This window comes from Vulpes lagopus, chromosome 3 (assembly GCF_018345385.1).
Source record: "Vulpes lagopus strain Blue_001 chromosome 3, ASM1834538v1, whole genome shotgun sequence".
In the NCBI taxonomy this organism is placed as follows: Eukaryota; Metazoa; Chordata; class Mammalia; order Carnivora; family Canidae; genus Vulpes; species Vulpes lagopus.
In genome coordinates, this window is record NC_054826.1 from 52,130,503 (window position 1) to 52,158,104 (window position 27,602).

The window sequence follows — 27,602 nt, forward strand, 5'->3', positions numbered from 1 at the left end:
GCTACCCTCTAAAAGGGGTGAAGAGCAGAGGTTGGCGCAAATAACTAGAACCTGGAAGCCTGGTCTAGGTGTGGCAAAGGAGGCGGAGTCTGATGGGGTGTGTAGCAGGCTGAGGCAGGACCCCGGGATCACGCTGGCCCAGTTGGCCATTAGGCTTTGTTGGGTTTGGGGACTGGTCTCCAGGGGGCCGGACGCCGCGTCCCGGTCGTCTCGATAGAGCTGGTCCGGAGGGGCCGGAGATGGGCGGGCGCCGGGTGGTCCTCCCCCAGCCGCGGTCGGGATGGAGCTGGTCCAGGAGGGGCGGGGCCCGGGTGGGCGGGGCCTGGGCCTCCCGCGGCCACGCCGCTGTCGCGGGTGCATTCCTGACTCTCTGGCCCCGGGCGGAGGAGCGCCCCGGCTGAGTCTGCGGTCCCCGCTGGGCGCGGGTGTCGCGACTAGCCGGAGCCGGGAGCGGGGCGGAGGAGGGCCCAGGTGAGCTGGGACCCTGTGTCTGGAGCGGGACCACGGAGGCTCGAGGTGAGCGGGACCCCTTGCGGGCTCGGGCTGCGCTCCCCGCCGCCAGAGGGCGAGCGGCAGCGGGGCTCGCGGAGCTGCCCCCTCCTGGCACTGGGGACCTGGGCGTCCTCTGGGAAGGGGGGTGGAGGAGAGGGTAAATCAGTAACCCGCAGCGCACACAGGGCCTTTTGTCCCGCTCCGTCCAAAGAGCACCCTGGCCGTGGAGCTGGTTACTCATTGCCCACCGGGGCGGGGGCGGGGGCGGGGCGGCTGTCCCTGCAGCTCCCCCTCCGGACCTGCCGACTCGCACCTCCCCCCAGGGTGGCCGGGTAGGGGTGGAGAAAGAAGAGCGCGCTGGTCCCTCGGCTGCCAGGCCGTCTGCGTGCCCCGAGGAGAGATGAGGAAGCTGAGGATCCGAGAGGTGCAGTCTTTTGCCCAGGGCCCCCCTGCGCTCCTCCCTCCAGCCGGAGGAGAACCCAGGACTGTCTGATTGTGTGTCAGATCCTTCAGCCCCTGAGTAAGGCGGTGGGTTGGTCTGTCAGAGGCCACGTGTGATCCGACTAAGGGTTACAAGGTCCGAGCAGCCTGGGAATAGGAATAAAATCCCCAGGTCTCCCTGACCCTCTCCCAGCTCGAGGTGTAGACCCAGAGGGCGGCTTCCCCTGCAGCAGAGCAAGGTGAGGTGATTCTATGGAGGAGGGCCATGGAAACTGGGGGTGGGTGCAGGAACAGTGGCATCTAAGTCAGGTGGAGAGGAGAAATGGGGACACAGAGGTGTGTCTGTGCAAGAGAGAAGACATGCCCAGTTTTGAAAGCCAATGGCTTCAGTGCTGAAGATGCTGAAGGAGCCGACTATACAACCGAAGATACCCACAAGAGTAGGGAGGGAGGCCTAGAATGCTGGATGAACTATAGACTGGATCCTGCAGGACATGGGCAGCCATTAAGGGCTTAAAAGCTGGGGGATATGGGGTGGTGACATAGCAGATTCTTGTGATTTCTAAAGCCCTGCAAGAGAGCAGAGCCTGGAGTGCCAAGGGAGACATTTGCAAAGGCCCAAGCCAGAGATGACTATGGTCTGCCCTGGGTCCAAGCAAGGGAGGTGGGATGGACTGGAAAAGGATTGAGGAGGCAGATGGACTGGAAGTGGAGGGAGGGGGGAAGGGGGATGGGAAGAGATGATGCCCCAGCTGCAGGGGCAACCCAGGGAAGGAGCAGGGTTGTTTGGTTTTTTGTTAAGATTTATTTATTTATTCATGAAAGACACACACACAGAGAGAGAGAGAGAGACATAGGCAGAGGGCGAAGCAGGATGCTTGCAGAGAGCCCGATGCAGGACTCGATCCCAGATCCCGGGATCAGACCCTGAGCTGAAGGCAGACGCTCAACTGCTGAGCCACCCAGCATCCCGGGAAGGAGCAGTTTGAAGGGGTAGATGACAGCTTTGGTCAGGACAGGTGAAGTGCTCCCTGCCTCAGAATCAGAGCTGGAAATGGGGCAGTGACTGAAGAGAAAGGGTGCAGTGGGCTTCCTGGGCAAGGTAGATTCAGAGACACCAGTGTCTCCTGACTGTTAATGAGTTCCAGGTAATAGCCAGTGGTCCCCTGGGACTACATTGGTCACCTCTTCCCCTGCCCCAGCTGAGGCTGTTTTGAGTGTTCCTTCTGGGGGATGGGGAGACATCTTTGGTGTCAGAAGAATAGGGTGGGTGTGATACCTGACAAGAACTGCACCAGAACTGGAGGTAATTGGCCAAAGGTAGACCTGGGGTGACAGTCATGGAGAGGGAAGGGAAGAACGTTCCAACATTCTGTGTTCCCAGCCCCTACATATGGTCTCTTTTATCCTCAAAGCAGTCCTTTAAAGATAGCATCCAGAGGGGAACAGAAACTTGCAAGTTGGTAAGAGTCCAGATTTGAACTTGGCTTTGTCAGACATAGAGCCCGAGTCACCTCAAATGGAGTTGTGAGGACACAAAAAACAGATGCATTCCCAAGCATGCAATTCTGGTTCAGAACGAGGAAGAACTTCTCTTGCCATGGAATGTGCTGCTTTGTTAGTAGTGAGTGCGCTGTCACTGAAGGTATTCAAAGCTGGTCAGGAAAATGTCAGCAATGCTATAAGAAGTGTGGGTCAGATCAGATAACATCCAGATGCTAAAGTTTGGCCTCGTATTATATTTCTTTTTTTCCTTTTTTGGGGGGTGGAGTTCTTCAGCAATAAATTCATTTATTCAGCAAAAAATAAATTACGTGTGCTGAGAGTGAGCAGAAGATATGTCTCCTTTCTCTGCTTTCCTCCAAGGAAAGAATCCCCAAACTGCCCTTTCTGTGAACCTGTGCCAGCGTCTCAGCAGGACTGGAGGAGAGCAGGAAGCCCAGCCCTGCCCCCTGAAGAAGCTTTGGGCTCTGGCCACAGCTTTTAGTCTCTGCCTTGCTGCTGCGTGATGGGGGGGAGGGCGAGGCTTGGACAAGTCCTGGCCACTTCCTGTCTCAGTTTCTTCATCCACAAAATAGGAGAATGGCAATGCAAAATGTGCAGGTCTATCAGAAGTTCTTCTCCCTCCCTTTTAGGAAGGCAGTTGGTGGTAAGCCCAGCCTGGGTCCTTGTGATCAGCAGGAAGGACATGTGGCTGCTGTTGGCCCTGTTGGGGGTCCTGGTGAAGGTGTCTGGGGCTCCAGCTTTGTCCCTTGAAGCCTCTGAGGAAATAGAACTAGGTATGGCCTTTAAGGTGGGAGAGGGTGGGCTGGGTGGGCACATGGAGCTACTAGCTGAGCAAAGCTGGAAAGGATCCTGGCCCAGTCCCTGAGGAGGTGACAACAGGGCAGGGCCCAACCATTGAGACTCAGTGTCTGGCTCCCAGCAAGCGTCCACCTATCTCTATGTCCACAAGAGAGGAATGGCCTTGCAGGGTGAAGGGTCCTGAGCTGGGCTGCAGAGCTGGTGGTGAGCCCCTGGCTGTGTGTGTGTGTGTGTGTGTGTGTGTGTGTGTGTGTGTGTGTTCTGTGCACTGGGTATATGGTTTGGGAGGCCCAGGAAGCATGTGTTGTATATGTACTGTGAGTGTGCTGTGCCCTGGAGGTGTGGCATGTGCCCTGTATGTAGCACCTATAGCATGTGTTTGTGTGTGTGTGTGTGTGTGTGTGTGAGGCAATGGCATGTCCAATCTAGCACTGTGTGTGTGATGTGCACCAGAGGCATGGCGATTGCCTTACGTATTGCATCTGTGTAGCATATAATTATGCGTGTATATTTGAGGAGCAGCAGGTGTCCAGCATGTGTCAAGGGGTACTTGTGCCCTGCCCATCCAGCATGTTCTCCATACACAGGGGGCTCACTCCTCTGAGGCTTGTGGGGCTCACTGACCTCTGCCCTTGGCCCACAGAGCCCTGCCTGGCCCCCAGCCCAGAGCAGCAAGAACAGGAGCTGACCGTGGCCCTTGGGCAGCCTGTGCGGCTATGCTGTGGGCGAGCTGAACGTGGTGGCCACTGGTACAAGGAAGGCAGTCGCCTACCACCTGCTGGCCGGGTACGAGGCTGGAGGGGCCGCTTGGAGATCGCCAGCTTCCTACCGGAGGATGCTGGCTGCTACCTCTGCCTGGCACGAGGCTCCATGCTTGTCCTGCACAATGTTACCTTGGTTGTGGATGGTAAGGGGTGTCTAGCAGGGGTTAAAGGGTGCCTGGGAAGAGAAAACGTCCTCATCCTAGACCTCAGACATCTCTCTTTTTCCCTGACATAGACTCCTTGACCTCTAGCAATGGCAACGAGGACCCTAAGGCCCACAGGGTCTCCAGGAATGGGCACATTTACTCCCAGCAAGGTCAGTATGAGTCCTCAAGGACTCATATCCCTACCTCCCAGCTGGTCACTGAGAAGAGACCTGTGTGGAAGCAGGTGATCATCCCGGGGGCACTAAGTTCTCCTTTCTCCTCCCCTCCAGCACCCTACTGGACACACCCTCAGCGCATGGAGAAGAAACTTCATGCAGTGCCTGCCGGGAACACCGTCAAGTTCCGCTGTCCAGCTGCAGGCAACCCCATGCCCACCATCCGCTGGCTGAAGGATGGACAGGACTTCCATGGGGAGCATCGCATTGGAGGCATTCGGGTGAGTCTCCAGGTTCTAAGACCATCTGCTCCTCCATTATCACTCCCCGGTTGGTCTGCTCATACCTAGCAGTCACTCTTTCTCTAATGAGAAAGGCAGCTACAGGCTCTAGAAGGAACACTAGATATCAGACTGGGATGGCTCTGATTCAAGTCCCCACTCTGCCACCCTCCTGCAAATGACTTAATCTCTCAGGCTTAGCTTTCCTTGTAAACCAGAAAGGCTCACTGACTGGCAGGTATGGAGTTTTAGCAGCTAATTCTCATGATAAGACCCTGTCGGGTCAGTTCCAGGTTGTAGTGAGGAAGCTGATACTCAAGGAGGGCAAAAATTGGCTCAAGGTGATACAGCCAGGAAGAGGCCATATTAAAACTTGAAGACTTAAACCCAGGGTTCAGACATTTCTTGGAGTCTTTTCCTTTCTCCCAGGGTCTCTAGCCCTGGCCTGGCCTCCCTAGGGCCTTGAGAGCTTAAGAAGACCCTCGTGGGCAGGATCTAGCCTCTTCATGCGCTGGACCCCTGGGTGGGCAAAGGTGAACGGCCACTCATAGACGCTTCCCCTGCCCTCAGCTGCGCCACCAGCACTGGAGCCTGGTGATGGAAAGTGTGGTGCCCTCAGACCGTGGCACATACACTTGCCTCGTGGAGAACTCTATGGGCAGCATCCGCTACAGCTACCTACTGGATGTGCTGGGTGAGCGGATGGGCAGGCAAGGCGGTATGGGGGTGGGAGCCCTGACACTGCCCTCAGGTAGGGCCCAGTCTGGCAGGCAATATGGACTAAGTCTTAGATGGCTCAAGCTGCCTCAAGTGTCCCACTGGGCCAGAGGGAAGCACAGAGGGTAACATTGGCCTGGACGATCAGAGGTCAGCTGAGAACAAAGTGGAAAAGACATCCAGGCAGAGGGCACAGGTGGAATAAAGGTCCTAGGTGTAACAAATACAATGCATTTGTGAAGAGGTGTATGCCTGGGATGTGGCATTTAAGCGGGGAGCTATGTTGTGGAGGGTTTTGAATGCTAGACAGTGAAGTTGTCCTTGACCCCAGAGGCATTGGGGAGCTATGGAAGGTTTCAGCAGGGTTAGCAGGGGACAGACAAGGTCTGAGCTACATATCAGAAAGTTCCCTCCCTTGAGCTGGGGCTGGAGGCAGGTGGCCAGGGTCCTTCTGTGGGTGCCACCGGTCAGGGTTGACCACCTGGCCCGGCCCCCAGAGCGGTCCCCGCACCGGCCCATCCTGCAGGCGGGGCTCCCGGCCAACACCACAGCCGTGGCGGGCAGCGACGTAGAGCTGCTGTGCAAGGTGTACAGCGACGCCCAGCCCCACATCCAGTGGCTGAAGCACATCGTCATCAATGGTAGCAGTTTTGGCGCCGACGGCTTCCCCTACGTGCAAGTCCTCAAGGTCCAGCCCCCAGCGGCACCCAAACCCTACCGTTCTCCCATGGGGTGGGGGGGGGGTGAGGCACTTGTCCCTAGCTTCCTTCCTGGCCACAGTGTGGCCCGTGTCCCCGTGGTGACCCCTGAGTGTGTCCCCCATCCCCAGACAGCAGACATCAATAGCTCAGAGGTGGAGGTCCTATACCTTCGGAACGTGTCAGCTGAGGATGCAGGCGAATACACCTGCCTGGCAGGCAACTCCATTGGCCTCTCCTACCAGTCAGCCTGGCTCACAGTGCTGCCAGGTGAGCACTTGAGAGGCCAGGGGTGGCCACAGCAACTCTGCTGTGAGTCAACGGTGGGCTGTGTCCCTTGGCCGGTGGTGCTTGGGACATGGTGTGTAGACTTATGTGTTTGATTGCTCACGTAGTGGTTCTTCTGTGCACATCCCCGTGTGACTGCCATGTGACCCGCTGGGTTATGGGTGTGCTTTCTTGGTGACTGTCCCAGTGTGTTGGGAGTTGTGAGGCCTGAGTTAGAGTATTCAGAGCTGGCCGTCTAACCACTGACCAGTTTTCTGTCTATATGTGTGTCTGTGTGTGGGCAGAGGAGGACCTCACATGGACAGCAGCAGCATCCGAGGCCAGGTACACGGACATCATTCTGTACGTGTCAGGCTCTCTGGCTTTGGTTGTCCTCCTGCTACTAGCTGGGTTGTATCGAGGGCAGGTACTCATCAGCCGGCAGCCCAGGCAGCCCGCCACCGTGCAGAAGTTGTCCCGCTTCCCTCTAGCCCGACAGGTACCATGCTGTTCCCCACCCCCTGCCGTGATCCTGTAGTGAAGCTCTTGGCCTGCCTTCCTAACCCAGTTCGGCTCCAGCAGGCTGACCAAGTCACCCACCTTACAGTTCTCCCTGGAATCGGGTTCTTCGGCCAAATCGAGCTCATCCTTGGTGCGGGGTGTCCGTCTCTCCTCCAGTGGCCCTCCCTTGCTCTCTGGCCTTGTGAGTCTAGACCTACCTCTCGACCCACTGTGGGAGTTCCCCCGGGACAGGTATGCTGCATGGAGGGAGGATCGGGATGCAGGCTCCAGGCAGGAATGACGTTCATATGGCTGAGGCCTCGGCTTTCTTATTTCCAGGCTGGTGCTCGGAAAGCCACTAGGGGAGGGCTGCTTTGGGCAGGTAGTACGTGCAGAGGCCTTTGGCATGGACCCTACCCAGCCTGACCAAGCCAGCACTGTGGCTGTCAAGATGCTCAAGGGTGAGTGGTGACCCCGGGGGAAATGCTGTGGCCTTGGGACTAACAAAAGAGGCTCATGGTGCGACTATGAACACTGGTGGCCAGAAGGGCTACAGGACCCCGCCCTTGAGCCTAGGGCCCAGCTCTGCTACCAATCCTGGCAAGCCATTTCATTTTTTTTTTTAAGATTTTATTTATTTATTCATGAGAGACACAGAGAGGGAGAGAGAGCAGCAGAGACACAGGCAGAGGGAGAAGCAGGCTCTATGCAGGAGCCTGACGTGGGACTCGATCCCAGGTCTCCAGGATCACGCCCTGGGCTGAAGGCAGCGCTAAACTGCTGAGACACCTGGGCTGCCCTGGCAAGCCATTTCAGAGCCTATTTCTTCATGGGTCACCTGGGGGTAAATAGTAGTCCCTACCTCCAGGCCTCAGGAATGACTTATACCAGGTACTTTACACGAACCTCAGGAATGATGATGACTACAAGGATTTGGGGTGATTAGGGTCAGACCATCTTAGCCCTGGCCCCATGTCAGCCTTGGTCTTGTAGGCTTCCATCTCATTCCCCCCAGTCCCCTCAAGTCACATCTTCAGCCTCCCCAGCTGGGCCCCTTCCCAGATCTGTTCCTCTGTGTCCTCCACTCTAGAACAGCCCAAGCACCAGCCCCAAAGTGCATAGGACACACCTGGACCTACCATCGGGGCCTCTCACTGGTGTCCCTCCTCTACAAAACCACTGTTCTCCTCACCCACCCCCTCCTCTCTGCACAGCTGGGGCCACCTGGTACTTTCTGGGAGGGAGGGATTGAGAAATGTGCATTGGGAGGTCTGGCAGGGAGGGGTATGTCATTGGCCCCGGGCCACAGGTCAGCCCCCGGTCCTCAGCATTCTCAAGAAAATCTGGAGCAGCTTCTTCCCAGCCTCCCCTGGCTGCACCCCACTCTTGAATTCTCAGGCCAGATGGACACCAGGCCTCAGGGCGCCAGCCTGCTTCCCACCCCCAGGAGCTCTCACCCCATTCAGGAACTGACGCCAAATCTCCAAAGAGAGCTTCTTCCTCCTCTCTCCTGTCTGCCTCACAGATAGGCCTGCCTCCTGTACATCCCTGGTCTTATTGCTTCCTTGCAACTGCTGTGAGAGGCAAGGCATGATCCTTTGTCCCATTTTATACAAGAGGATCCCAAGGTTCAGAGAAGTTAGATGACTTTTTATTCCTTATTATTTTTTAAATATTTTATTTATTTATTCATGAGAGACACAGAGAGAAAAAGAGAGAGAGGCAGAGACACAGGCGGAGGGAGAAGCAGGCTCCATGCAGGGAGCCCGATGCGGGACTGGATCCTGGATTCCGGGACCATGCCCTGGGCCCAAGGCAGACGCTCAACCTCTGAGCCACCCGGGCGTCCCAGTCAGACAACTTTTTAAATGCCAGAGCCAAGTGGGAATTCAGGTCCAGACCTTTCTGACTCCGGGCCCGGCACTCCATGTCCTGTCCCCGACCCTGCAGCTCCCCCATGTCCATCACCCTGGCTGTCACCCCTGCAGACAATGCCTCCGACAAGGACCTGGCAGACCTGGTCTCTGAGATGGAGGTGATGAAGCTGATCGGCCGACATAAGAACATTATCAATCTGCTGGGTGTCTGTACTCAGGAAGGTGGGTTGGAACAGGGCTGAGGGCAGGGTGGCGGGATGTGGGGCCACAGGCTCAGCAGCTTCCCTGTCCCTCTGACCTCTACAGGACCCCTGTATGTGATTGTGGAGTGTGCCGCCAAGGGAAACCTTCGGGAGTTCCTGCGGGCCCGGCGTCCCCCTGGCCCCGACCTCAGCCCTGATGGGCTGAGGAGCAGTGAGGGGCCACTCTCCTTCCCCGCCCTGGTTTCCTGTGCCTACCAGGTGGCCCGAGGCATGCAGTATCTGGAGTCGAGGAAGGTATAGGCAGTGGGCAGCATTCTGGACCATTCTGACTGCTCCATCTATACACTTCCCTGCCCGTGCCACTGAATGTCCCCGTCTTCTCCCTCTCTTCCCCTTTCCTGTCTACATGCCTCCAGCCCCTTCTATATGTCCCATCTGTACACTGCACGTCCGCATTCCTTGCTCTCAGTCCCTAACTCATAGGGCCAGGGAAGAGGCCATGGAAGGGAGGGGGTGTGGGCACTGAAGTCAGCCTCAGTTTCCCCTCTCTGAATCTGACTTCTTCATCTGTAAAATGAGTGAAGGATGCCTACTCCCAGGGTTACTGTGAAATACAGTGTGTCCATCATCCAGCCATGAGTCCTGATAAACCTAAGTCCCCTGCCCTGCCCCCAGTGCATCCACCGGGACCTGGCTGCCCGGAACGTACTGGTGACAGAGGACAATGTGATGAAGATTGCTGACTTTGGGCTGGCCCGTGGCGTCCACCACATTGACTACTACAAGAAAACCAGCAACGTGAGGGAGGCAGGGCAGGGTTGGCAAGGGGGGTGTGGAGGGTACCAGGACCTGTGGAACTCCACATCAGTGTCCCTACCTCTCCCATTCAGGGCCGCCTGCCTGTCAAGTGGATGGCACCCGAAGCCTTATTTGACCGAGTCTACACACACCAGAGTGACGTGTGAGTCCTGGAGGTTGAGGGTCTGGAATATCTGCCAGCAATCATTGTCCTACCCCACAAAGAAGGCAAAGCAATCACCCAAGGTCACACAACCCTAGGTCCAGAGTGGGACCAGACTTCAATCCCTACCCTCTGTGGTGGATCATGCCTGCAAGCTCCCCCATCCTGGCCCCTGGAGTAGGAAGCAAAGCTGAACTTGGGTGCCCTGCTGAGCCCTGCCTGGTCCTGCCTCTAGGTGGTCGTTTGGGATCTTGCTGTGGGAGATCTTCACCCTCGGGGGCTCCCCGTACCCCGGCATCCCTGTGGAGGAGCTGTTCTCACTGCTGCGGGAGGGGCATCGGATGGACCGGCCCCCCAACTGCCCCCCAGAGCTGTGAGGCCTCACCCTCCTCTCCTCCACTATACACTCCTTAGCCTCTGCTCTGATCTTGTCCTTCGGGCCCAGCCTCCTCTTTCTATGTTACCATGTCCTCCTTAGCCGCTGAATGGCCCTACCTGCCCTCCTCAAACCCTGCCCCTATATCTGACCCTCCACCCCTTCTACCAGGTATGGGCTAATGCGGGAGTGCTGGCATGCAGCACCCTCTCAGAGGCCAACTTTCAAGCAGCTGGTAGAGGCACTGGACAAGGTCCTGCTGGCCGTCTCCGAGGAGGTACTGCTCCCCTCTTGCCCATGACCTCCCTCTGGCCCTCATCCCAGCTGCCTACTAGGACTGACCAGCACTGTTCCCCGTAGTACCTAGACCTCCGCCTGACCTTCGGACCCTACTCCCCGGCCGGTGGGGATGCCAGCAGCACCTGCTCCTCCAACGACTCTGTCTTCTGCCATGACCTCCTGCCACTGGGGCCCAGCTCCTTCTCCTTCCCTGGGGCACAGACATGAACAGGGGCACAAGGTGGTATAGGCAGGCAGGCCAGCAGCCTTTGGCCTCCTGGCTTAGCTACAACCTGGCAGTGCTCAACTTTGGTGGCCTTGGGCCCCAACTTCAGGATACTATCCCAGATCCCTAGTTCTGCTTTGGGGAGGTCCATCCTTGTTCCTAGGGCCCCTAGTTGAGGCTTGCTACTCTGGCCTCAGATTCCCAAACCAGACTTCCAACCCAGCCTTAAGGCCCTGCCTGCCCTTGCCTTCAGAACCATGGCCTATTAGGATTCTGCCTGGCCTCCTGGGCCTTAGCACTCAGTCCTTGAGCCAGGGGTTTGGCCAGCCAGACCTAGCTGTAGAGCTGTCCTAAACCTCCTTGCTTCCTTGCACCAAGAGAGGTCTTGGGCCTCTGAACCCCATTTCCCCCAGAGCTTCCCTGCCTCCCCTTTCCTGCTTGTCCCAGCATCTTGGTGGAAAGAGCATTGGCTCCTGTGTTCCTAGCTGAGCAGCTGGAAGCCTGCCTAAAAAACACAGAAGCAAATGGCCTTTTATAAATTATTTTTTGAAATAAACCTCTGTGTTCCTGGTGTCTTCCCTGCAGTGAATGGAGGGGAAACAGGATGGAGGGATCCCCAAGCTGGGAGTTTTACCTGAATGACACAAACTGAGGGCTCTGTGCCAGGCCTTGGGCTTGTGTCCTCCTACAGCTACTCCAGGGTGCACCCCGGAACCCGTGTGCACCTCTGTCTTGGTCTGTCTTACCAGCACCGTCTTGTGTATGTGATAGTCTGAATGAGTGCTGATGGCAGAGGAGTCCACATGGCACCATCCATGGGGTGAAACTCTCGTACTCCCCATTTGTGTGTGTGTGTGCCTGCCCTGGGACTGTCCCCAGGGCGCTGGCAGCACCCCACCCCCATCTGCTCAGCATTAACCAAGCCAACCGTTAACACAGCGTGAAAGCCTGCAACCCAGCTTCAAGGCTGCTGCCCGCTCCCACGCTCTGCTGCTCAGACTGGGGGCTTGTGGGGGCTGTGCCTGCCACTGCCACCACCCCCGCCCCCCGCCAGTCTCCCGGGCAGCAGCTGGTTGCCGCCCAGCTAGTCTGCAGCTGTCCCTGCCTGCCTGGTCTTCCCCTGGAGAGGCTGTCATGGCCTGTTCTCAAACACCCTCTGTGGGGAACACGGAGATCAGCTTCCCAGGACTCTGAGCCTGGAATCTTCCCCGGGGGCCAGCCAGGCAGTTACTGCTGCTCTGTGGCCCTTGAACCATGGGGTTGGAGGTACCTAACCCAGTGCCTGGTGCTCCCTCCTGCCCTGTCCTCTCCTGGGATAGGACAGACCCTTGGTGGAGGCCACCTGAATTGCTCCATAGCCTCCCTGGGGTGGCAGCTGAAAATATATACAGGGTCAGAAGGGCCTGGATATAAGAATCAGAGGCTGGGGGATCTCTGGGTGGCGCAGCAGTTTGGCGCCTGCCTTTGGCCCAGGGTGCGATCCTGGAGGCCCAGGATCGAATCCCACATCGGGCTCCCGGTGCATGGAGCCTGCTTCTCCCTCTGCCTGTGTCTCTGCCTCTCTCTCTCTCTCTCTCTCTCTGTGATTATCATAAATAAATAAATTTTAAAAAAAATCAGAGGCTGGGCTCATGGTCACACTTCTCTTCCTGTTCTGGGTTTCATCATACCCCCAACCTATGCACTGCCTTTCTGACTGAGCCCCACCTCCAAGCCTCATCTCCCCCTGGAGATCACTGTGCTCAGCCCAGTCAGTCACAAGATGGGCAGGTCTCTAAGAACCCACCTGCAGGAGGAAAGGGTGGGGAGGCTAGAGTAGTGTGTAAAGACAGGGGATGAGAATGAGAACTCTCATTTTTCCACTTTCCCATTGTGAGTCCACTGCTGAGCCAGACTCAGCCACCCAGCACTGCCCCTCACCACAGCCTCACCAGACAAAGATCAATCTTCCCAACTGAATGATAGAGAAACAGAATGTGACCCGCCCAAGGTCACAAGGATGGGGGACTAAGGAAGGAGCTGAGCTGGCTCCCCCACCCCAAGTCCAGGTTCCCTGCAGCTCCTGTGCACATAAGAGACCAGAGTTAGGTCACTCGGAGTGACAGGGGCAGATGGTGCCTGGTAGGTCATGGGGGCTGGGAGGGGCTCGGTTACCCCCTCTGTAGCCCCTCCCTGCCAGCATCCCTGGCAGGCACACACTTGCCACATTCCTGATGTCCCAAGTCAGAAGGAGACAGATGCTGCTAATTCCCCCATGCAAGCTTTCCTGCTCCATCTCCCCTCCCCCGAGCCTCTAGATCAGTATGGCAGCATCTGGAGCCTGGTCCCCTAAGTCTTCCAGAGCTCTGAGTGGCTTCCTAGCCAGTGATACTGGTCTTGGGAGCTTGCAGAAAAAGCACTGGGTCACCTCCAGACTCTGCCACTTGCTGGGTGTGTGTCTATTAGGGCTCTGGCGAGAGCAACCAATAGATTGACAGAAAGTCCCAGCCAGGGAGCAGGAGGCTGCTGGGAGGGAATGGACACCTGGGAGGGAAAGTCAGGTTGTCCATAGTGTGTGTAGCAGGGCAGGGGGTGAGGGGCAAAGGGGGGGTATGACCAAAGTTCCCCTCTCCGTGCCTAAAACACAGGAAGGGTGACAGGTCTCAGAGAATGGTTTTAAGTGTTCAGTCAACAATGGCTGTTGTTGCTCAGGGATTAGGAGGGAATGGCCCCCAGAGCCAGCTTGCCATGATCTCATTCCCTCCTTGTGGCAGCCCTTCCTGGAAGGCATTTATGTTCCTGTTGCCCAGATGAGGACACCGAGGCTCAGAATAAGGAAGTGACTGGCCCAAGGTTACATGGGGGCAAGTGGGAGAGTCAGTGCTCTGGGCCAGGTGCTCTGAGAGCAGAACTCATTCCCACAGCCCTGAGGCCCACTGGTCTGAGAACTAGGAAAGCATTTGGGTTTGCATGAAGTAGGAGATATCTGCTAATGGAATGTCCATGCACACAGGTGGATGTGCCGGGCCTGGCTCTTTGAACTCCAGCCCTATGGCTTTCAGCCCTACCACCTCACATGGGCTGCTCCCCCATGGGAACACACTTCTTGGGGCACACTCTTCCCCACTCTCACCTAGCCAAACCTTACTTGTCCTGTAGATCTCACTCAAACTTCATTTTTATTTTATTTTTTAAATATTTATTATTCATGAGAGACACAGAGAGAGAGACAGAGACACAGGCAGAGGGAGAAGCAGGCTCCATGCAGGGAGCCTGACATGGGACTCGATCCCCAATCCCGGGATCATGCCCTGAGCCAAAGGCAGACGCTAAACCACTGAGCCACCCAGGCGTCCCTCAAACCTCATTTTTGGGGGCAGCCCAGGTGGCTCAGCGGTTTAGCGCCGCCTTCAGCCCAGGGCACAATCCTGAGATCTGGGATCGAGTCCCGCATCGGGATCCTGGCATGGACCCTGCTTCTCCCTCTGCCTGTGTCTCTGTCTCTCTCTCTCTGTGTGTGTGTGTCTCTCGTGAATAAATAAATAAAATATTTAAATTAAAAAAAAACAACTCATTTTTTTGAGAGGCCTCCTGGGTTGCCCTTTCCAGCCTGGGCCCCTCTTCCTGCTGAGCTCCCCTGTTCAGAGGCTAAAGAAGAGAGGCTATCAATATTCTCCTTCCCCAAAACTGAACACCAGAAACAAGCACTGCGTTGCTAGTTTTTTAATCAGTAGTTCTGAAACCTTACCGTATTATCAGAATCACCTGGAGGGTTTGGATTGCTGGGCTCCACCTCAGAAGTTTATATTTTTTAGTAGGTTTGAGGTGGAGCCTGGAAATTTGCTTTTCTTTTCTTTTTGAAATTTGCATTTCTTTTCTTTTTTTTTTTTTTAATTTATTTATGATAGTCACAGAGAGAGAGAGGCAGAGACACAGGCAGAGGGAGAAGCAGGCTCCATGCACCGGGAGCCCGAAGTGGTCCCGGGTCTCCAGGATCGCGCCCTGGGCCAAAGGCAGGCGCCAAACCGCTGCGCCACCCAGGGATCCCGAAATTTGCATTTCTAACAAGTTCCCAGGGGTTGCAGATGCTGCTGGTCCGAGGCAGCACACTTAGGAAACCACGGCTTTATTTTTTATTATTTATGTAGTTTTTTTTCTTTTCTAAGATTTTATTTATTTATTTGAGAGAGAGAGAGCATGAAAGCACATGCGTTTGTATGAGTGGGAGGAGGGGCAGAGAGGAAGGGAGAGGGACAGAATCAAGTAGATGCTGCGCTGAGCATGGAGCCTATGCAGGGCTGGATCTCATGACCCTGAGATCACAACCTGAGCCAAAACCAGGATTTGGAGGATCAACCGACTAAGTCACCAAGGCACCCCCATTTTACCTTTTTTTTTTTTTGGTAGGCCCTATGCCCAGTTGAACTCACAATTCTGAGATCAAGAGTTGGTCGTTTAATCAAGTGAGCCACCCAGGCTCCCCTATTTATTTATTTATTTATTTGAAGATTTTTATTTCTTTTCTTTTTAAGATTTTATTTATTTATTCATGAGAGACACAGAGAGAGAGAGAGAGAGAGGCAGAGACACAGGCAGAGGGAAAAGCAGGCTCCATGCAGGGAGCCCGACGTGGGACTCGATCCTGGGTCTCCATGATCAGGCCCTGGACTGAAGGTGGCGCCAAACCGCTGAGCCACCGGGGCTGCCCTATTTCTTTAAGTAATATCTACACCCAACATGGGGCTCAAATTCACAATCCCGAGATCAAGAGTTGCATGTTCTACCAACTAAGCCAGCCAGACACTCCTGGAAAACATGGTTTTAAAGAGGCACTCACAGTTTAAACGAAAACACCAATGGCACAAAAGATTTGCAGTAAAAAAGCAACCCCTTGTACCCACTGTCTCTGCTCCCCAGGGTAAACTGCTCCCATTCTTCTGTGTCCTCTTGCATACTCCCCTCTCTTTCTCCTTATATAGCTCTTGATCCAATTTATCAGTTACTGACCCTTCTCCTGAAATCCAGGGCCTCGCCCAGCAGAACTAAGGCACAGTGTAGGGCTGAAGGAAAGTAAAGAGACCCATTCCCAGGTACAGACACACTCAGGTGTGCACCCTGGGCCTGCCACGCCCGCCCCTTCCCACACTCAGGCTCCCTGACCACAAGTCTCTCCTCCCACCCCTCCACCTGCTGTAGGATTTAGCCTAATCCCAGAGTCTGCGTTCATTTGGCAGCTGCAGCTCTCTCTGAGGAGGCGCGAGGGCCTGCCTCTGGAGGAAATCTCCTTGTATTCTCTTGCTATGGAAATCTGACCTTTGTCGGCACCTGGGCCCCACGGCTGGGGCCTGTCCCCAAGCAGTGGCTGAGGAGGGGGCGTGAAATTGCCAACAGCTGAACACACCCAGCCTTTCCCCACACGCTTTCCAGCCCTCTGGCTGCTCACATTCCAGAGCGCCGGCTCCTTCCGCACTCCTCCCCCAGTGCCAGGCTCCTGTTCTTATGCGTTTTATGCTGGTACTTGGGGCCCAGCCCGACATGGCCCTACTAACCTCACCAACTGGCCCTGCACCTTATGGCTGTGGGCTCCTCGCAACTCTCGAACCTCCAGGTCACCCCTGTACCTATCAGGACTCAGCTCAGTTATAGCTTCCTCCGGAAAGACCACGTTGACCTCGCAGCACAACCGAGGCATCCTGCCTCTGTGTATGACTACTATGATCCATTTCTATCCCTTTCTGTTCCACTCAGGGCAGGGGCCTCTCAGGCTCCACCTCTGGGAACTCAGGCCCAGCCCAGAGAAGGCCACTGTAAGGCTTGTCAAATAATGAAATGATTTGGTAAGGGTGACCATGTGGTTCCCAGCCAGACAGGTGCTTTCCTTCAACAACTGAAGCCCAGGGGAGGTGGGTTGGCAGGTAGGGCTGGGACAGTTGAGATCCATATCGGAAGCACAGCTCTAGAATCTTTAAAACAAAACGGAAAAAAATAAAAAATAAAAATAAATAAAAATAAATAAAATAATAAAATAAAATAAAACAAAACGGCTTTCAGATCCCAGAGGACCAAGATTATTATTATTGCTGGGGGACCCACTGCATATGCTGAGGAGAGCTTCACCAACACAACTGAGCTTTTGCCCCTCTGTGTGTGGGCCCCTTCAAAGCAACACCTGAAGGCAGGTTAAAAATAAATGATGGAGGTGCGCCTGGGTGGCTTAGTTAAGCATCTGCCTTCAGCTCAGGTCATGATCCTGGAGCCCTGGGACGGAGGCCCGTATTGGGCTCCCTGCTCAGCGGGGAGTCTGCTTCTCCCTCCCCTCAGCTCAGCTCTCTCTCTCAAATAAATAAATAAATAATTTAAAATAAACAAATAAATAATGCACACCATGGAATTCTCTAGAGCAGCACTGCCTGAAAACTTTCTGCAATGATAGAAGTGTTCTAGATCTGTGCTGTCCAAGACAGTAGCCACTAGCCAAGCGTGTCTCCTGTAACTGAGGAACTGATTATTTTATGTCAGTTCATTTATTAATAAATTTTTTATGATTTATCCTTTTTTTTAGATAAATTTTATTTATTTATTCATGAGAGACACAGAGAGAGAGAGAGGCAGAGACACAGGCAGAGGGAGAAGCAGGCTCCATGCAGGGAGCCTGAGTGGGACTCAATCCCGGGTCTCCAGGATCATGCCCTGGGCTGAAGGTGGCACTAAACCACTGAGCCACCTGGGCTGCCCTATCCTTTTTTTTTTTTTTTAAGATTCTATCTATCCATGAGAGATACTGAGAGAGGAGAGACACATACAAGGCAGAGGGAGAAGCAGGCTCCCTGTGGGGGGCTTGATGTCGGACTTGATCCCAGGACCCCAGGATCACGACCCAAGCTGAAGGCAAACGCTCAACCAGAGTCACCCAGGTGCCCCAGATTTATCCATTTTGAGAGAGAGAAAGAAAGAGAGACACATGCCCTGAGTGGCTCAGCAGTTAAGCATCTGCCTTTGGCCCAGGGCGTGATCCTGGAGTCCGAGGATCAAGTCCCCCATCAGGTTCCCTGCATGGAGTCTGCTTCTCCCTCTGCCTATATCTCTACCTCTCTCATTGTCTCTCATGAGTAAATAAAATCTTTTAAAAAAGAAAAAAAAAGAGGGACGCCTGGGTGGCTCAGTGGTTGAGTGCCTGCCTTCGGCCCAGGGTGTGATCCTGGAGACCCAGGATTTACTTTAATTTAATTTAATTTAATTTAATTTAATTTAATTTAAAGAGCTGTGTATTGGCAGGACAGCTCTAGAGACTTCACAAAGGCACTACTCTTCAGCGCACAGATGGAAGTTCTCCCCAACTTATACTGCTGAGAGGAAAATCTGAGGTACAAGCAGTGTGCATAGTGTGTTCACATCCATGTGAAATATGTGCCTGAGATTGTAGGGATGCATTTGCTTGGGAACAGTGGGCAAGTGGTCACAATGGTTGCTTCCGGGGAGGGGAACTAGATAGCTGAGGTAGAGGTAGGGAGAGACCTTTGTTTCTTTTTATTTTTGTACCTGGTACGTGCATTACTTATTTGCAAAAATTAAAAATAGAAAACTTTTCTTTAAAAAGTAAAGAAAAAGGGTGCCTGCATGACTCAATAGGTTAAGTGTCTGCCTTCAGCTTGGGTCATGATTCCAGGGTCCTGGGATTGAGCCCTGCATTGGGCTCCCCACTTGACAGGGGGCCTGCTTCTCCCTCTCTCTGTCTGCTGCTTCCCCTGCTTGTGTGCGCTCTCTCTCTCTCTCTCTCTCTCTGTCTGTCAAATAAATAAATAAAATCTTTAAAAAAAAAAAAAAAAACTAAAGAAAAAATACCAGAGAAGAAAAGTATCCCCTCTGTGCACAAACCAGCTTTCAAGGCTGCTTGGCCCAAACCTCAGGCCGCCCCAGAGCCAGTTTCAGAGTGTCTAGGGCCCAGTACTCTCCTAACCAGCCACACTGTCCTCCTGCCTACTTTGCATACCAGCCCAGGCTAGATCCAAGGCCCGCTAGACACAGATCGAACTGACCCCTGCCCATTCCCCAAGTCCCTTGAAAAGTTTTACAGAATCTGCATTGGGTTACCCCTCCTCTTGCCCCAGTGACCATCTTTCTCTTTTTGCATCACCCCAAGTTCACATCAACCTCAGGGCCCTTGCAGTTGCAGGTCTATAGCTAGAACACTAGTCTAGCTGGTTCTTCTGGCTAGCTCTCAGAACGAAGGTCACATCTTAAGAGTGGCCTCTCCTGACGACACTGGCTAAGGTCCTCTCTCTCTCTTAGTCCATATTTTAGCTCTTTGTTTGTTTTCTTATGTAATTATCTCATTTGTTCATTCTTTAGTGGCTACTACCTCATTAGAAAGTGAGCTCTGGGGATCCCTGGGTGGCGCAGCGGTTTGGCGCCTGCCTTTGGCCCAGGGCACCATCCTGGAGACTCAGGATCGAATCCCACGTCAGGCTCCCGGTGCATGGAGCCTGCTTCTCCCTCTGCCTGTGCCTCTGCCTCTCTCTCTCTCTCACTGTGTGCCTATCATAAATAAAAAAAAAAAAAAAAAAAAGAAAGAAAGTGAGCTCTGAGAAGTTAGGAGGATATCTTATCCAGAGTTGTATCTCAAATGTCTACAATGGGGTGTTTACGTAGTAAGTGCTCCATAGATGTTCATAGAATGAGTACTTGTTGAATGAATTTCCCAAATTGAAAATTCAAATCCCAGACTGACAAGCTGATCTCAAAGAGGCCTCCCAAGTGCTTTGGGAGCTGAGATAATGCCCCTGCAATGTACACATAGCCTCCTGAGGGGACCACAGTGATGAGTCCCACAGTGTCCACAAAGGGATGCCCAACCCATCCTCTGACCTGGAGCCCAGTCCTGATGTGGAGCTGGAAACCCAGGTAGGCTTCAGGACTGTCACTGCCCTTAAAGGACAGGTTTGAGGGGGAGGAGGGTAGCACCTACAGGGTGCAGTTGGTTGAGCATCCAACTCTTGGTTTCAGCTCAGGTCATGATCTTAGAGTCATGATCTCAGGGTCGTGAGATCAAGCCCCATGTCGGGCTCCTCAATAGGCATAGAGCCTACTTAAGATTCTCTTTCCTTCTCCCTCAGCTTACCTCCACCATTTGCTTGGTCTTGTGCTCTCTCTTGGAAAAAAAGAAAAAAGACAGCTCAGGATATCTGCTTGTAAATCAGCATTCCCCCACACTGTGTTGAGGACAACATGGGAGACAAGGGACCAATAACTAAGATAGGAATGTAAATCTATAAGAAAAAAAAGACATACTTGGGACGCCTGGGTGGCTCAGTGGTTGAGCATCTGCTTTTGGTTCAGGGCCTGATCCTGGGGTCCTGGGATCAAGTCCCTCATCGGACTCCCCACAGGGAGCCTGCATCTCCGCATCTCCCTCTGCCTATGTCTCAGCCTCTCTGTCTGTGTCTCTTATGAATAAATAAATAAAAGCTTAAAAAAAACAAAGAAAAAAACATACCTGAAAATACAAATAAATACAGAGAGCGGGCAGCCCGGGTGGCTCAGTGGTTTAGCGCCGCCCTCAGCCCAGAGTGTGATCCTGGAGACCCAGGATCGAGTCCCACATCACGCACTCTGCATGGAGTCTGCTTCTCCCTCTGCCTGTGTCTCTGCCTCTTTGTCTCTGTGTCTCTCATGAAAAAAATAAATAGGGATCCCCGGGTGGCGCAGCGGTTTGGCGCCTGCCTTTGGCCCCGGGGCGCGATCCTGGAGACCCGGGATCGAATCCCACGTCGGGCTCCCGGTGCATGGAGCCTGCTTCTCCCTCTGCCTATGTCTCTGCTTCTCTCTCTCTCACTGTGTGCCTATCATAAATAAATAAAATTTAAAAAAAAAAAAGAAAAAAATAAATAAAATCTTTAAAAAAAATACAGAGAGCATGTGACAGGGTAATTGACTGACAAGGATACGTGGTGGTTAACAAGTACGTGAGACGATCCTAACATGCAAGAAGAGTCCAAGAGATGCTCTCATTTTGCACCTGTTAGACTGACAAAAGTTAGAAGGCGGGAGGGTGCCAGGTGTTGGCAGGAATATGGAGGGCCCTTCTGAACTGCAGCTATAGCCCTCCCAGAGCCATTTGGGAGCTTTCAGCTAATTATATAAACACATACCCTCTAATCTAGTAATTTTGCCCTGAATGGACACCCCCTACTCTCAATCCTCACAAATGATGACACAGGCTGGGGGTGGGGATGTAGACAATCTGGAGTCCATCACTGGGAGATGGATCAGTAAAATGTGTGGAGGACCCACTGGACATAGTCACATGGAGGGAACCTCAGAAACCTAGTGCCGAGGGGAAAGGGTAAGATATAGAATGTGCTTTAAAGCCTCATCAAGCCATTTGCATGAAGGGGGTAGGGTGATAAGAGTAGGGAATGAGGAACAAAGGGAATTAAAAAACAGACAAAGGAATGAAGCCCAGGAGCAGCAGGTGCCCAGGTGAAAGGTCAGTGGTATTTCCAGAGGGAGTGACCTGGTTGCGCAGGTTGAGAAGAATGAGGAGCTAACTAGACAGAGGAAGGTCTGAGTGTGTGTCTGTGTGTGTGTGCACGCATGTGTGTTTGGGGCCAGAATGCACAATAAATCTACACGTGTTTATTGAGCACCTACTACAGGCCAGGTACCCTTTTGCTCATTGGGTATACTCTAGGATAAAGATGGCTCCCGCCCTGTGGTAAAATATAAAGGTGGAGAGAGACATTAAGCCAACTCCCAGGGAAGTGCTGACTAAACACAGACTTTGAAGGCCAGTAGTCTGCAGCTCTGAGTATCTACAATGATGACTAACCCTGACCCAGCTCAGAGAAGGGCTCCATGAGGAAGCTATTTGTGGTGAAGGAGGGGAGCACTTGGCCTTGTGATTAGCAGGAAGAAAAGCATCCCATGTAGAGGGTAGAGTCTCTGCAAAGGTATGGAAGCAGGCAGGAGTGGGGAGAATTTGAGGCATTCTCATCTGGCAACTTGGGCAGAACATATACAGAGTAAGGGAGAATGCGGTACCGGATGAGGCCACAGTATAGAGAGACTTGCAGGCTGTGGATTTCACCCCTAGGGGAGTGGAGAGATTAGGAAGCAAGGGGCTGCGATGCAGATATGGGGAGATGGGTGAGGGGAGTGTTGCAGAGTCTAGAGACAGAGCTGGGAACTGGGACAGCGTTCCCAAAATACACACATGGTCTCTCAAGGGGACAGAAATAATGAGGCCACAGAGGGACTGTCCACTTCCCCTCTTATTCTCTGACCTGGGACCAGCACTACCCTGCACAGCTGCATTGCAGTCCCCCAGGCTGGGACCAGGGGGTGGCCAGGGGAAGGGAAGAAGGAGAAATTGATCTAAGACATAGAGTAAAAGGATTTGCTGATGGGGGCAGGAAGGAGAGGAAGGTGGTCAAGAACTTGCAGATGGAGAAAGGCCAAGAACTGGGGACCAGGTGGAGTCCATGTGAGTGTTTCAGGGGCCTGAAGAAGGGTGGTAAGGAGGTGGGCAGGGCAGATAATGGTGAGAATCTAAGTCAGACCAATGTGCTGTGCTCGACTCTGAAAAAAAGCAGCAGGAGAGCAATACCACCCTAACTCCCCCATCCTCAAGCCTTGCATCCCCCAGCCTCACCCCTTGGCTTTCCTTTCCCCATCCACCTCTCCCTTCCTCTGTGGTCTCTGCCTTAGAATCAATCGTGCCCTGCGAGGAGTCTCCAGCACTGGATGCAGAGCGGAGGGGGACACACTGGGGTGATGGTGCCACCTCCTGGAACCCACAAGAAGTGCAGCATCCTACTTGATTCTGTGGAGTGCAGGCTGGGGGCCTTGGGCTATCCCTGCAGAGGTTTTAGGGAGGATTCTGTGTAGAGATATCTTCCCCTGCTGGTGATCAGGTCATTCCTGGAGGACCATTCAGTTCTGGGTGCTGTCTTTTTCAGAGTAATGCGGATAAGCCTCTGTTCACGGTACCCAGAGGGATCGCTGGTGGGCAAAACTACTATAATTATCCCCAAACACCTTCCACTGCCCTCAGGTTTGAGTCCAAGCTCTTTTTTCTTTTAAGGTTTTTTTTAAAAAAATATTTTATTTATTTAAGAGAAAGAGAGCATGAGTGGGGGGAGGGGCAAAGACAGAGGGAGAAACAGATTCCCCGCTGAGCAGGGACCCAACAGTCACGGGGTTCTTATCCCAGGACCCTGAAATCATGACCTGAGCTGGAGGCAGATGCTTAACCAACTGAGCTGCCCAGATGCCACATTCTTTGCTTAAGTTTTTCTTCCTTTCTTTTCTTTTCTTTTTTTTTTTTTTTAGTAATGTCTATACCCAAGGATGAGGGTGAGACTCAAGCTCATAAACCTGAGACCAAGAGTTGCATGCTCTTCCTACAGAACCAGCCAGGGGGCCTCTGGGTCCAGGTTCTTAACAAATCATTTGAGGGCTTGGCTCTGGTCTTAAGTATGCTTCATTCCTATTAGTTTCTATCTCAGCCTCCTCCCTCTGCTCTCCCTCCTTCCCTCTTCCCCGCCCCTGCATCTCCATCCCTTTTCTTTCTTTTTTTTTTTTTCTCCATCCCTTTTCACAGATTGTTTCTGCTTCCTAGAACACTCTCCTGCTCCCTAATGGTTTTCAGTCTCAAATTGCCCATCTGCCAGGAGGAGATCTTCTAGCACCCCAACATTAACTAGGCAAAGAGGGGAGGCAGAGAGTTTTTCAAGCAGTGGAAACAGCATGTGCAAAGGCCTACAATGCTTTCAAGGAAATGGCAGGGGGTTAGAGACCAGAGAGAATGACAGAGCTGGCAGGGCTGCAGTCACAAACCCCCTACTTCTTACCCTCTGGATTCCAAACTGGGGCTCCCTGTCATTGGCTGTAGCCTCCCAGAGAGGACCCCTTTGATCTAGAGATCAAACCTCAGTCTGGGATAACCCAGTGTGCTCCACCCCAGCCCTGGCTGCCTGCTGCAACCCCCTACCTCCAAATTCACATCTCCTGGTGTTAGGTTTCCAATGCTGCCTGCCCTTCAGAGCCAGAAGCTGTGTATTGGGCTGCCAACCCATTTTACTTTATTACTTTAGGGGTAGGGGGATCAGGAGAAGGAGGAGCCAGAGAGGAACATGACTAGGAGCTCCATCTCACAGCCCTGAGATCATGACCTGAGCTGAAATCCAGAGTTGGACGCTTAACCCACTTAATTACCTGAGCCACCCAAGCACCCTTGTCATCCCATTTTAGAGCAGGACAGGACAAGTTCTTAAAATTAGGAAGTCAGTACTGAGTGGCAGAGATGGGATTTGAACCAGAGTCTGTCTGCCTCCTCCATCACATTAGGTGGACTAACAGTTATAGACAGGGCTTTGTCACCTGATGGCTGTATGATTTTAGGTGGGTGGGTTTCCCTTTCTCTGCCTCAGCATCCTTTTTTTTTTTTTTTTTTTTTTTTAGATTTTATTTATCTATTCAGAGAGAGAGAGAGGCAGAGACATAGGCAGAGGGAGCAGCAGGCTCCATGCAGGGAGCCCGATGTAGAACTCGATCCCAGGACTCTGGGATCACACTCCAAGCTGAAGGCAGATGCTCAACCACTGAGCCACGCAGGTGTCCCTCAGCATCCTCTTCTACAAAATTGGAGTTATCATAGTAAACTGCTCGACAGGGTTTGTGAAAAGTATATGGAATAAATGCCAATAAGGGGCCCAGCACAGCACCAGGCACACAGTGTGTGTTCAATAAAAGGTTGCTACTCACATTAATACTATCCCAGGAATTTAACATACTCATTGGGAAAGTGTGTTTTGGCTCCTGAGTCAGGGAAAGGTCAAACAGAGCTGGGGAGGAGGAAACAGAGATAGCATCTCAGGGCAGGTCCAGAGCTAAGTTACCCTGAGTTCCAAGCACAGAAAAAGTGTCAAAGGCACCAGCTCTGAAGGACCTTGAATGCCACAGAGGAGCCCCAAAAGAATTGGAGTCAGAGAAGGCACACATAGTTCCCAGGGGTAGGATGCTTCCTCCTCCACAGGTGACAGCACTGGTTTTGGAGGCCAGAGGGGGCCAGGACAGCAGAGGAAGTCAATGGCAGCAGGGAACACATTCTCAGACATCAGAGAACTTAAATTGAGGTAGCCCTTCCCAGGCTGGAGAACCTCCCCCATGTAATTCCGCAGCTAGTCACATGGTGGCAGTAGTGTCGCATGAAAAATCCTCTTTAGAGGCCTAGGAACCTCTAAGAGCTCCTGCTCCCATTGCTAGGTAGTGTTGCCTTTGCTGGGCCTACAGATTAAACTATCGTGGGAGTGAAATAATAGGACAAGGACTTTCACTTTGGCTTTCTCTCTCTCTGAAGTTTAGCTCTCTTGTGTAGCTTTTGCACTAGAGGTGAGATGATGGGACTGTTTCCATCCCTGGGATAGAGAGGAACCAGGATGAGGGATGAGGCAACTGTGAAGCACCTCCTCTATGCCAGGCACTATGCCAGACATTCATTCCAAGAGATCAGCACACAGTAATGAGGCATCTACAGTGGACTGGTCACAGGAGACAGCTTTCGGCACACGGCAACAAATGAAAAGATATTTATATATTTATATTATAAATAAGCACGTCGTTTAATAAATATTGAGTGAATGACCTACCTTAAGCCCAAGGTACCCAAGACATTCAGGTAATGACTTTGGAGCTCTCAGACAAATCTAGAGATCAAACCTCAGGCCTGGCTAGCATTTAGGGAACGCCAGTGAGGAGTAGATGAAGTCCCTCTGGGAGACTGGGTAAATGATCAGCAAAGTGGGACTGCATTTGCTGGACAGGAAAATTGGGAGGCATGCCCAGGGTGTGAATGCATAGAGAAAGGCATAGAGGGGTAACAGGCAAGAGTGGGAGGCCCTGGAAACCCTGTCGTTCCAAAAGGTCAACAGAGTCAAATGCTTCCGGAAGTGCAACAGCAAAGGTTATGAAATGCCTCCAGATTTGGTCAAAGTGGGGCTGTTGGTGACCTGAAGATAGACTGCACTTAAGAGGAGAGATGAGGAAGGGAATCCAGAGGCCATAGAAGGGAGAAGAGGCAGAGCCTGGCTCTCCTGAGAGAGAAGAGAGACTACGCCGTGGGCTGCCAGGAAGGAGCAAGAAGACCGGAAGGCCGGAGCTCCGAGGAGCAAGATGAACAAAGGCCAGAGGAAGCTTGAGGGCGGGCCCAGACCCCAAGAGAAGGGCCGACACAGTGGACTTCCGTCTCCTCCTGGGAGCGCCAGGGAAAGGCTGGTGATGCGGGAGCCAGCCAAGTCCCTGGCTGGATGTGGGGCAGGCCGGCCCGCGCCGGATACGGGCCGCCTCTTCCCGCCGGTCCCAGCAGAGGACGCCTCTCCCTGTGCTCCACGCCCGGCGCGCGGATCGAGCCCACGGTCTGGCCGCCGCCGATTGGTCCGCGGGAAGCACCGGACGGGGCCGGCCAATCAGAGGCGCCCTCCTAGGAACGCGGCCCCAAGGGTGGCTCCCGGAGCCGAGCCCCGCACAGTGGAGCCCCGGAGCCCGGGGGCTCGGCCGCGCGCGCCCTCCGGCCAGCGCGGACCTCAGGCTGTACCCCGCCTTCCCCCACCGTGCCCCATTTCTGCCCACTCTGAAGCAAAGGACCCGAGCTCTTTCGCTAAAGCCTCCTTCTACTCTGTGATGGGGCTCTAATGTCTGGCCCTCTGGTCCAAGGAGGTGATTTGTTATTTTTAAAGATTTTATTTATCTATTTGAGAGAGAGAGTGCGAGAGAGCAATCACGCCGTGTGCTCGCACACAGGAACGGAATGGGGGGCAGGGGGAGAGGGAGAGACAGAATCCCAAGCCAACTCTGCCGGCCCGGAGCCCTATGCAGGGCTTGATGTCACCACCGGAAACCAGGACCTGAGCCAAAATCTGAAATCAGGTGTCACTGGCACGTAACTGGCTCAGCTACCCAGGCACCCCCAAAGTGGAGATGTAGAGGAAGATAGAACCAAGTTCAAGTCACTCACCATGTGAGCCAAGGCAGGTAAAATGGCTGTAAAATGGTACTATTAATAGCTAGGTATTCTTTTTGTGAGGATTGTAAAGCATAGTGCCTGGTATGTGGTGAGCTTCCAAAAAACATTGGGGAGAGAGAGAGAGAGATAGGATTTTATTTATTTATTTGAGAGAGAGAGATTGCGCAATTGCGCACCAGCAAGCGGAGGGACAGGAAAAGGGAGAAGCAAACTCCCCATTGACTGTGGAGCCTACTGGGGGGCTCCATCCCAGGACCCTGAGGTCATGACCTAAGCCAAAGTCAGCTGACTTTTTTAACTGACTGAGTCACCTAGGCTCCCTGGTTATATTTTTTATGATTGTTGCTATTGCTGTCCTCAAGGAACTCACCATCCTTGTTCCATACAGCCTTGTGTTAAGGCTACTTTTTATTCCATTGCATTGATAGAATGTAAACTGCTTGTCAACAAGAATGTGCCAGTATGCCTTTTCAGTCTTCTAACCCCACAATCCCTTCATTTGGTCTCACAAAGGTAAATTCAACCTATAGAAACAGTAGTAGTCAAACAGAGTAGACAAAATCAGGGATTCATAGCACAGAAAACTTCAGCATTTAGGTGGGAATATTTATAACACATCAGGGTATACTGGAAGAACATCTATGAAGGCTAGTTCTGTGAGCTTACACAGACCTTGATCTCTTTGAGCCTCATTAGAAGACTAATCAGGACTATACCCATTGCAAAACTCTCCAGGTATCAGGCACTACCTAAAGCTCATATTAACTCTCAACAATCCCACTTTATAGAGAGGATACACAAGGACAGGTTTGTAGCTATTAAGTAGCAGAACTGGGGGTTCAAATCAGGCCTTCTGGGTCAGTCTTCAGAGCATGATGCTTCTCAGACACCAG

The 27,602-nt window shown here is 53.1% G+C and overlaps 1 protein-coding gene across 3 annotated transcripts; it reads left to right on the plus strand.

The window, feature by feature from the left end:
• The first annotated feature begins 366 nt into the window (after positions 1 to 366).
• FGFR4 (fibroblast growth factor receptor 4) lies at positions 367 to 11,265 on the plus strand. Of its 3 annotated transcripts, XM_041750590.1 has the most exons (19): positions 380 to 516; positions 816 to 916; positions 3,069 to 3,212; positions 3,881 to 4,144; positions 4,237 to 4,317; positions 4,438 to 4,604; positions 5,175 to 5,298; positions 5,819 to 6,009; positions 6,151 to 6,289; positions 6,592 to 6,785; positions 6,894 to 7,039; positions 7,127 to 7,248; positions 8,776 to 8,886; positions 8,971 to 9,161; positions 9,543 to 9,665; positions 9,758 to 9,828; positions 10,064 to 10,201; positions 10,376 to 10,481; positions 10,565 to 11,265. In XM_041750590.1, the coding sequence occupies exons 3-19, from the start codon at positions 3,122 to 3,124 to the stop codon at positions 10,709 to 10,711; spliced, it is 2,406 nt and encodes an 801-aa protein (XP_041606524.1). In that variant the 5' UTR covers positions 380 to 516; positions 816 to 916; positions 3,069 to 3,121; the 3' UTR covers positions 10,712 to 11,265. The 3 variants fall into 3 exon arrangements, with proteins under 3 accessions (XP_041606523.1, XP_041606524.1, XP_041606525.1); XM_041750589.1 differs by lacking the exon at positions 816 to 916 and having other exon boundaries at positions 367 to 516; XM_041750591.1 differs by lacking the exons at positions 380 to 516; positions 816 to 916 and adding an exon at positions 923 to 1,172.
• The last annotated feature ends 16,337 nt before the right edge of the window (positions 11,266 to 27,602 follow it).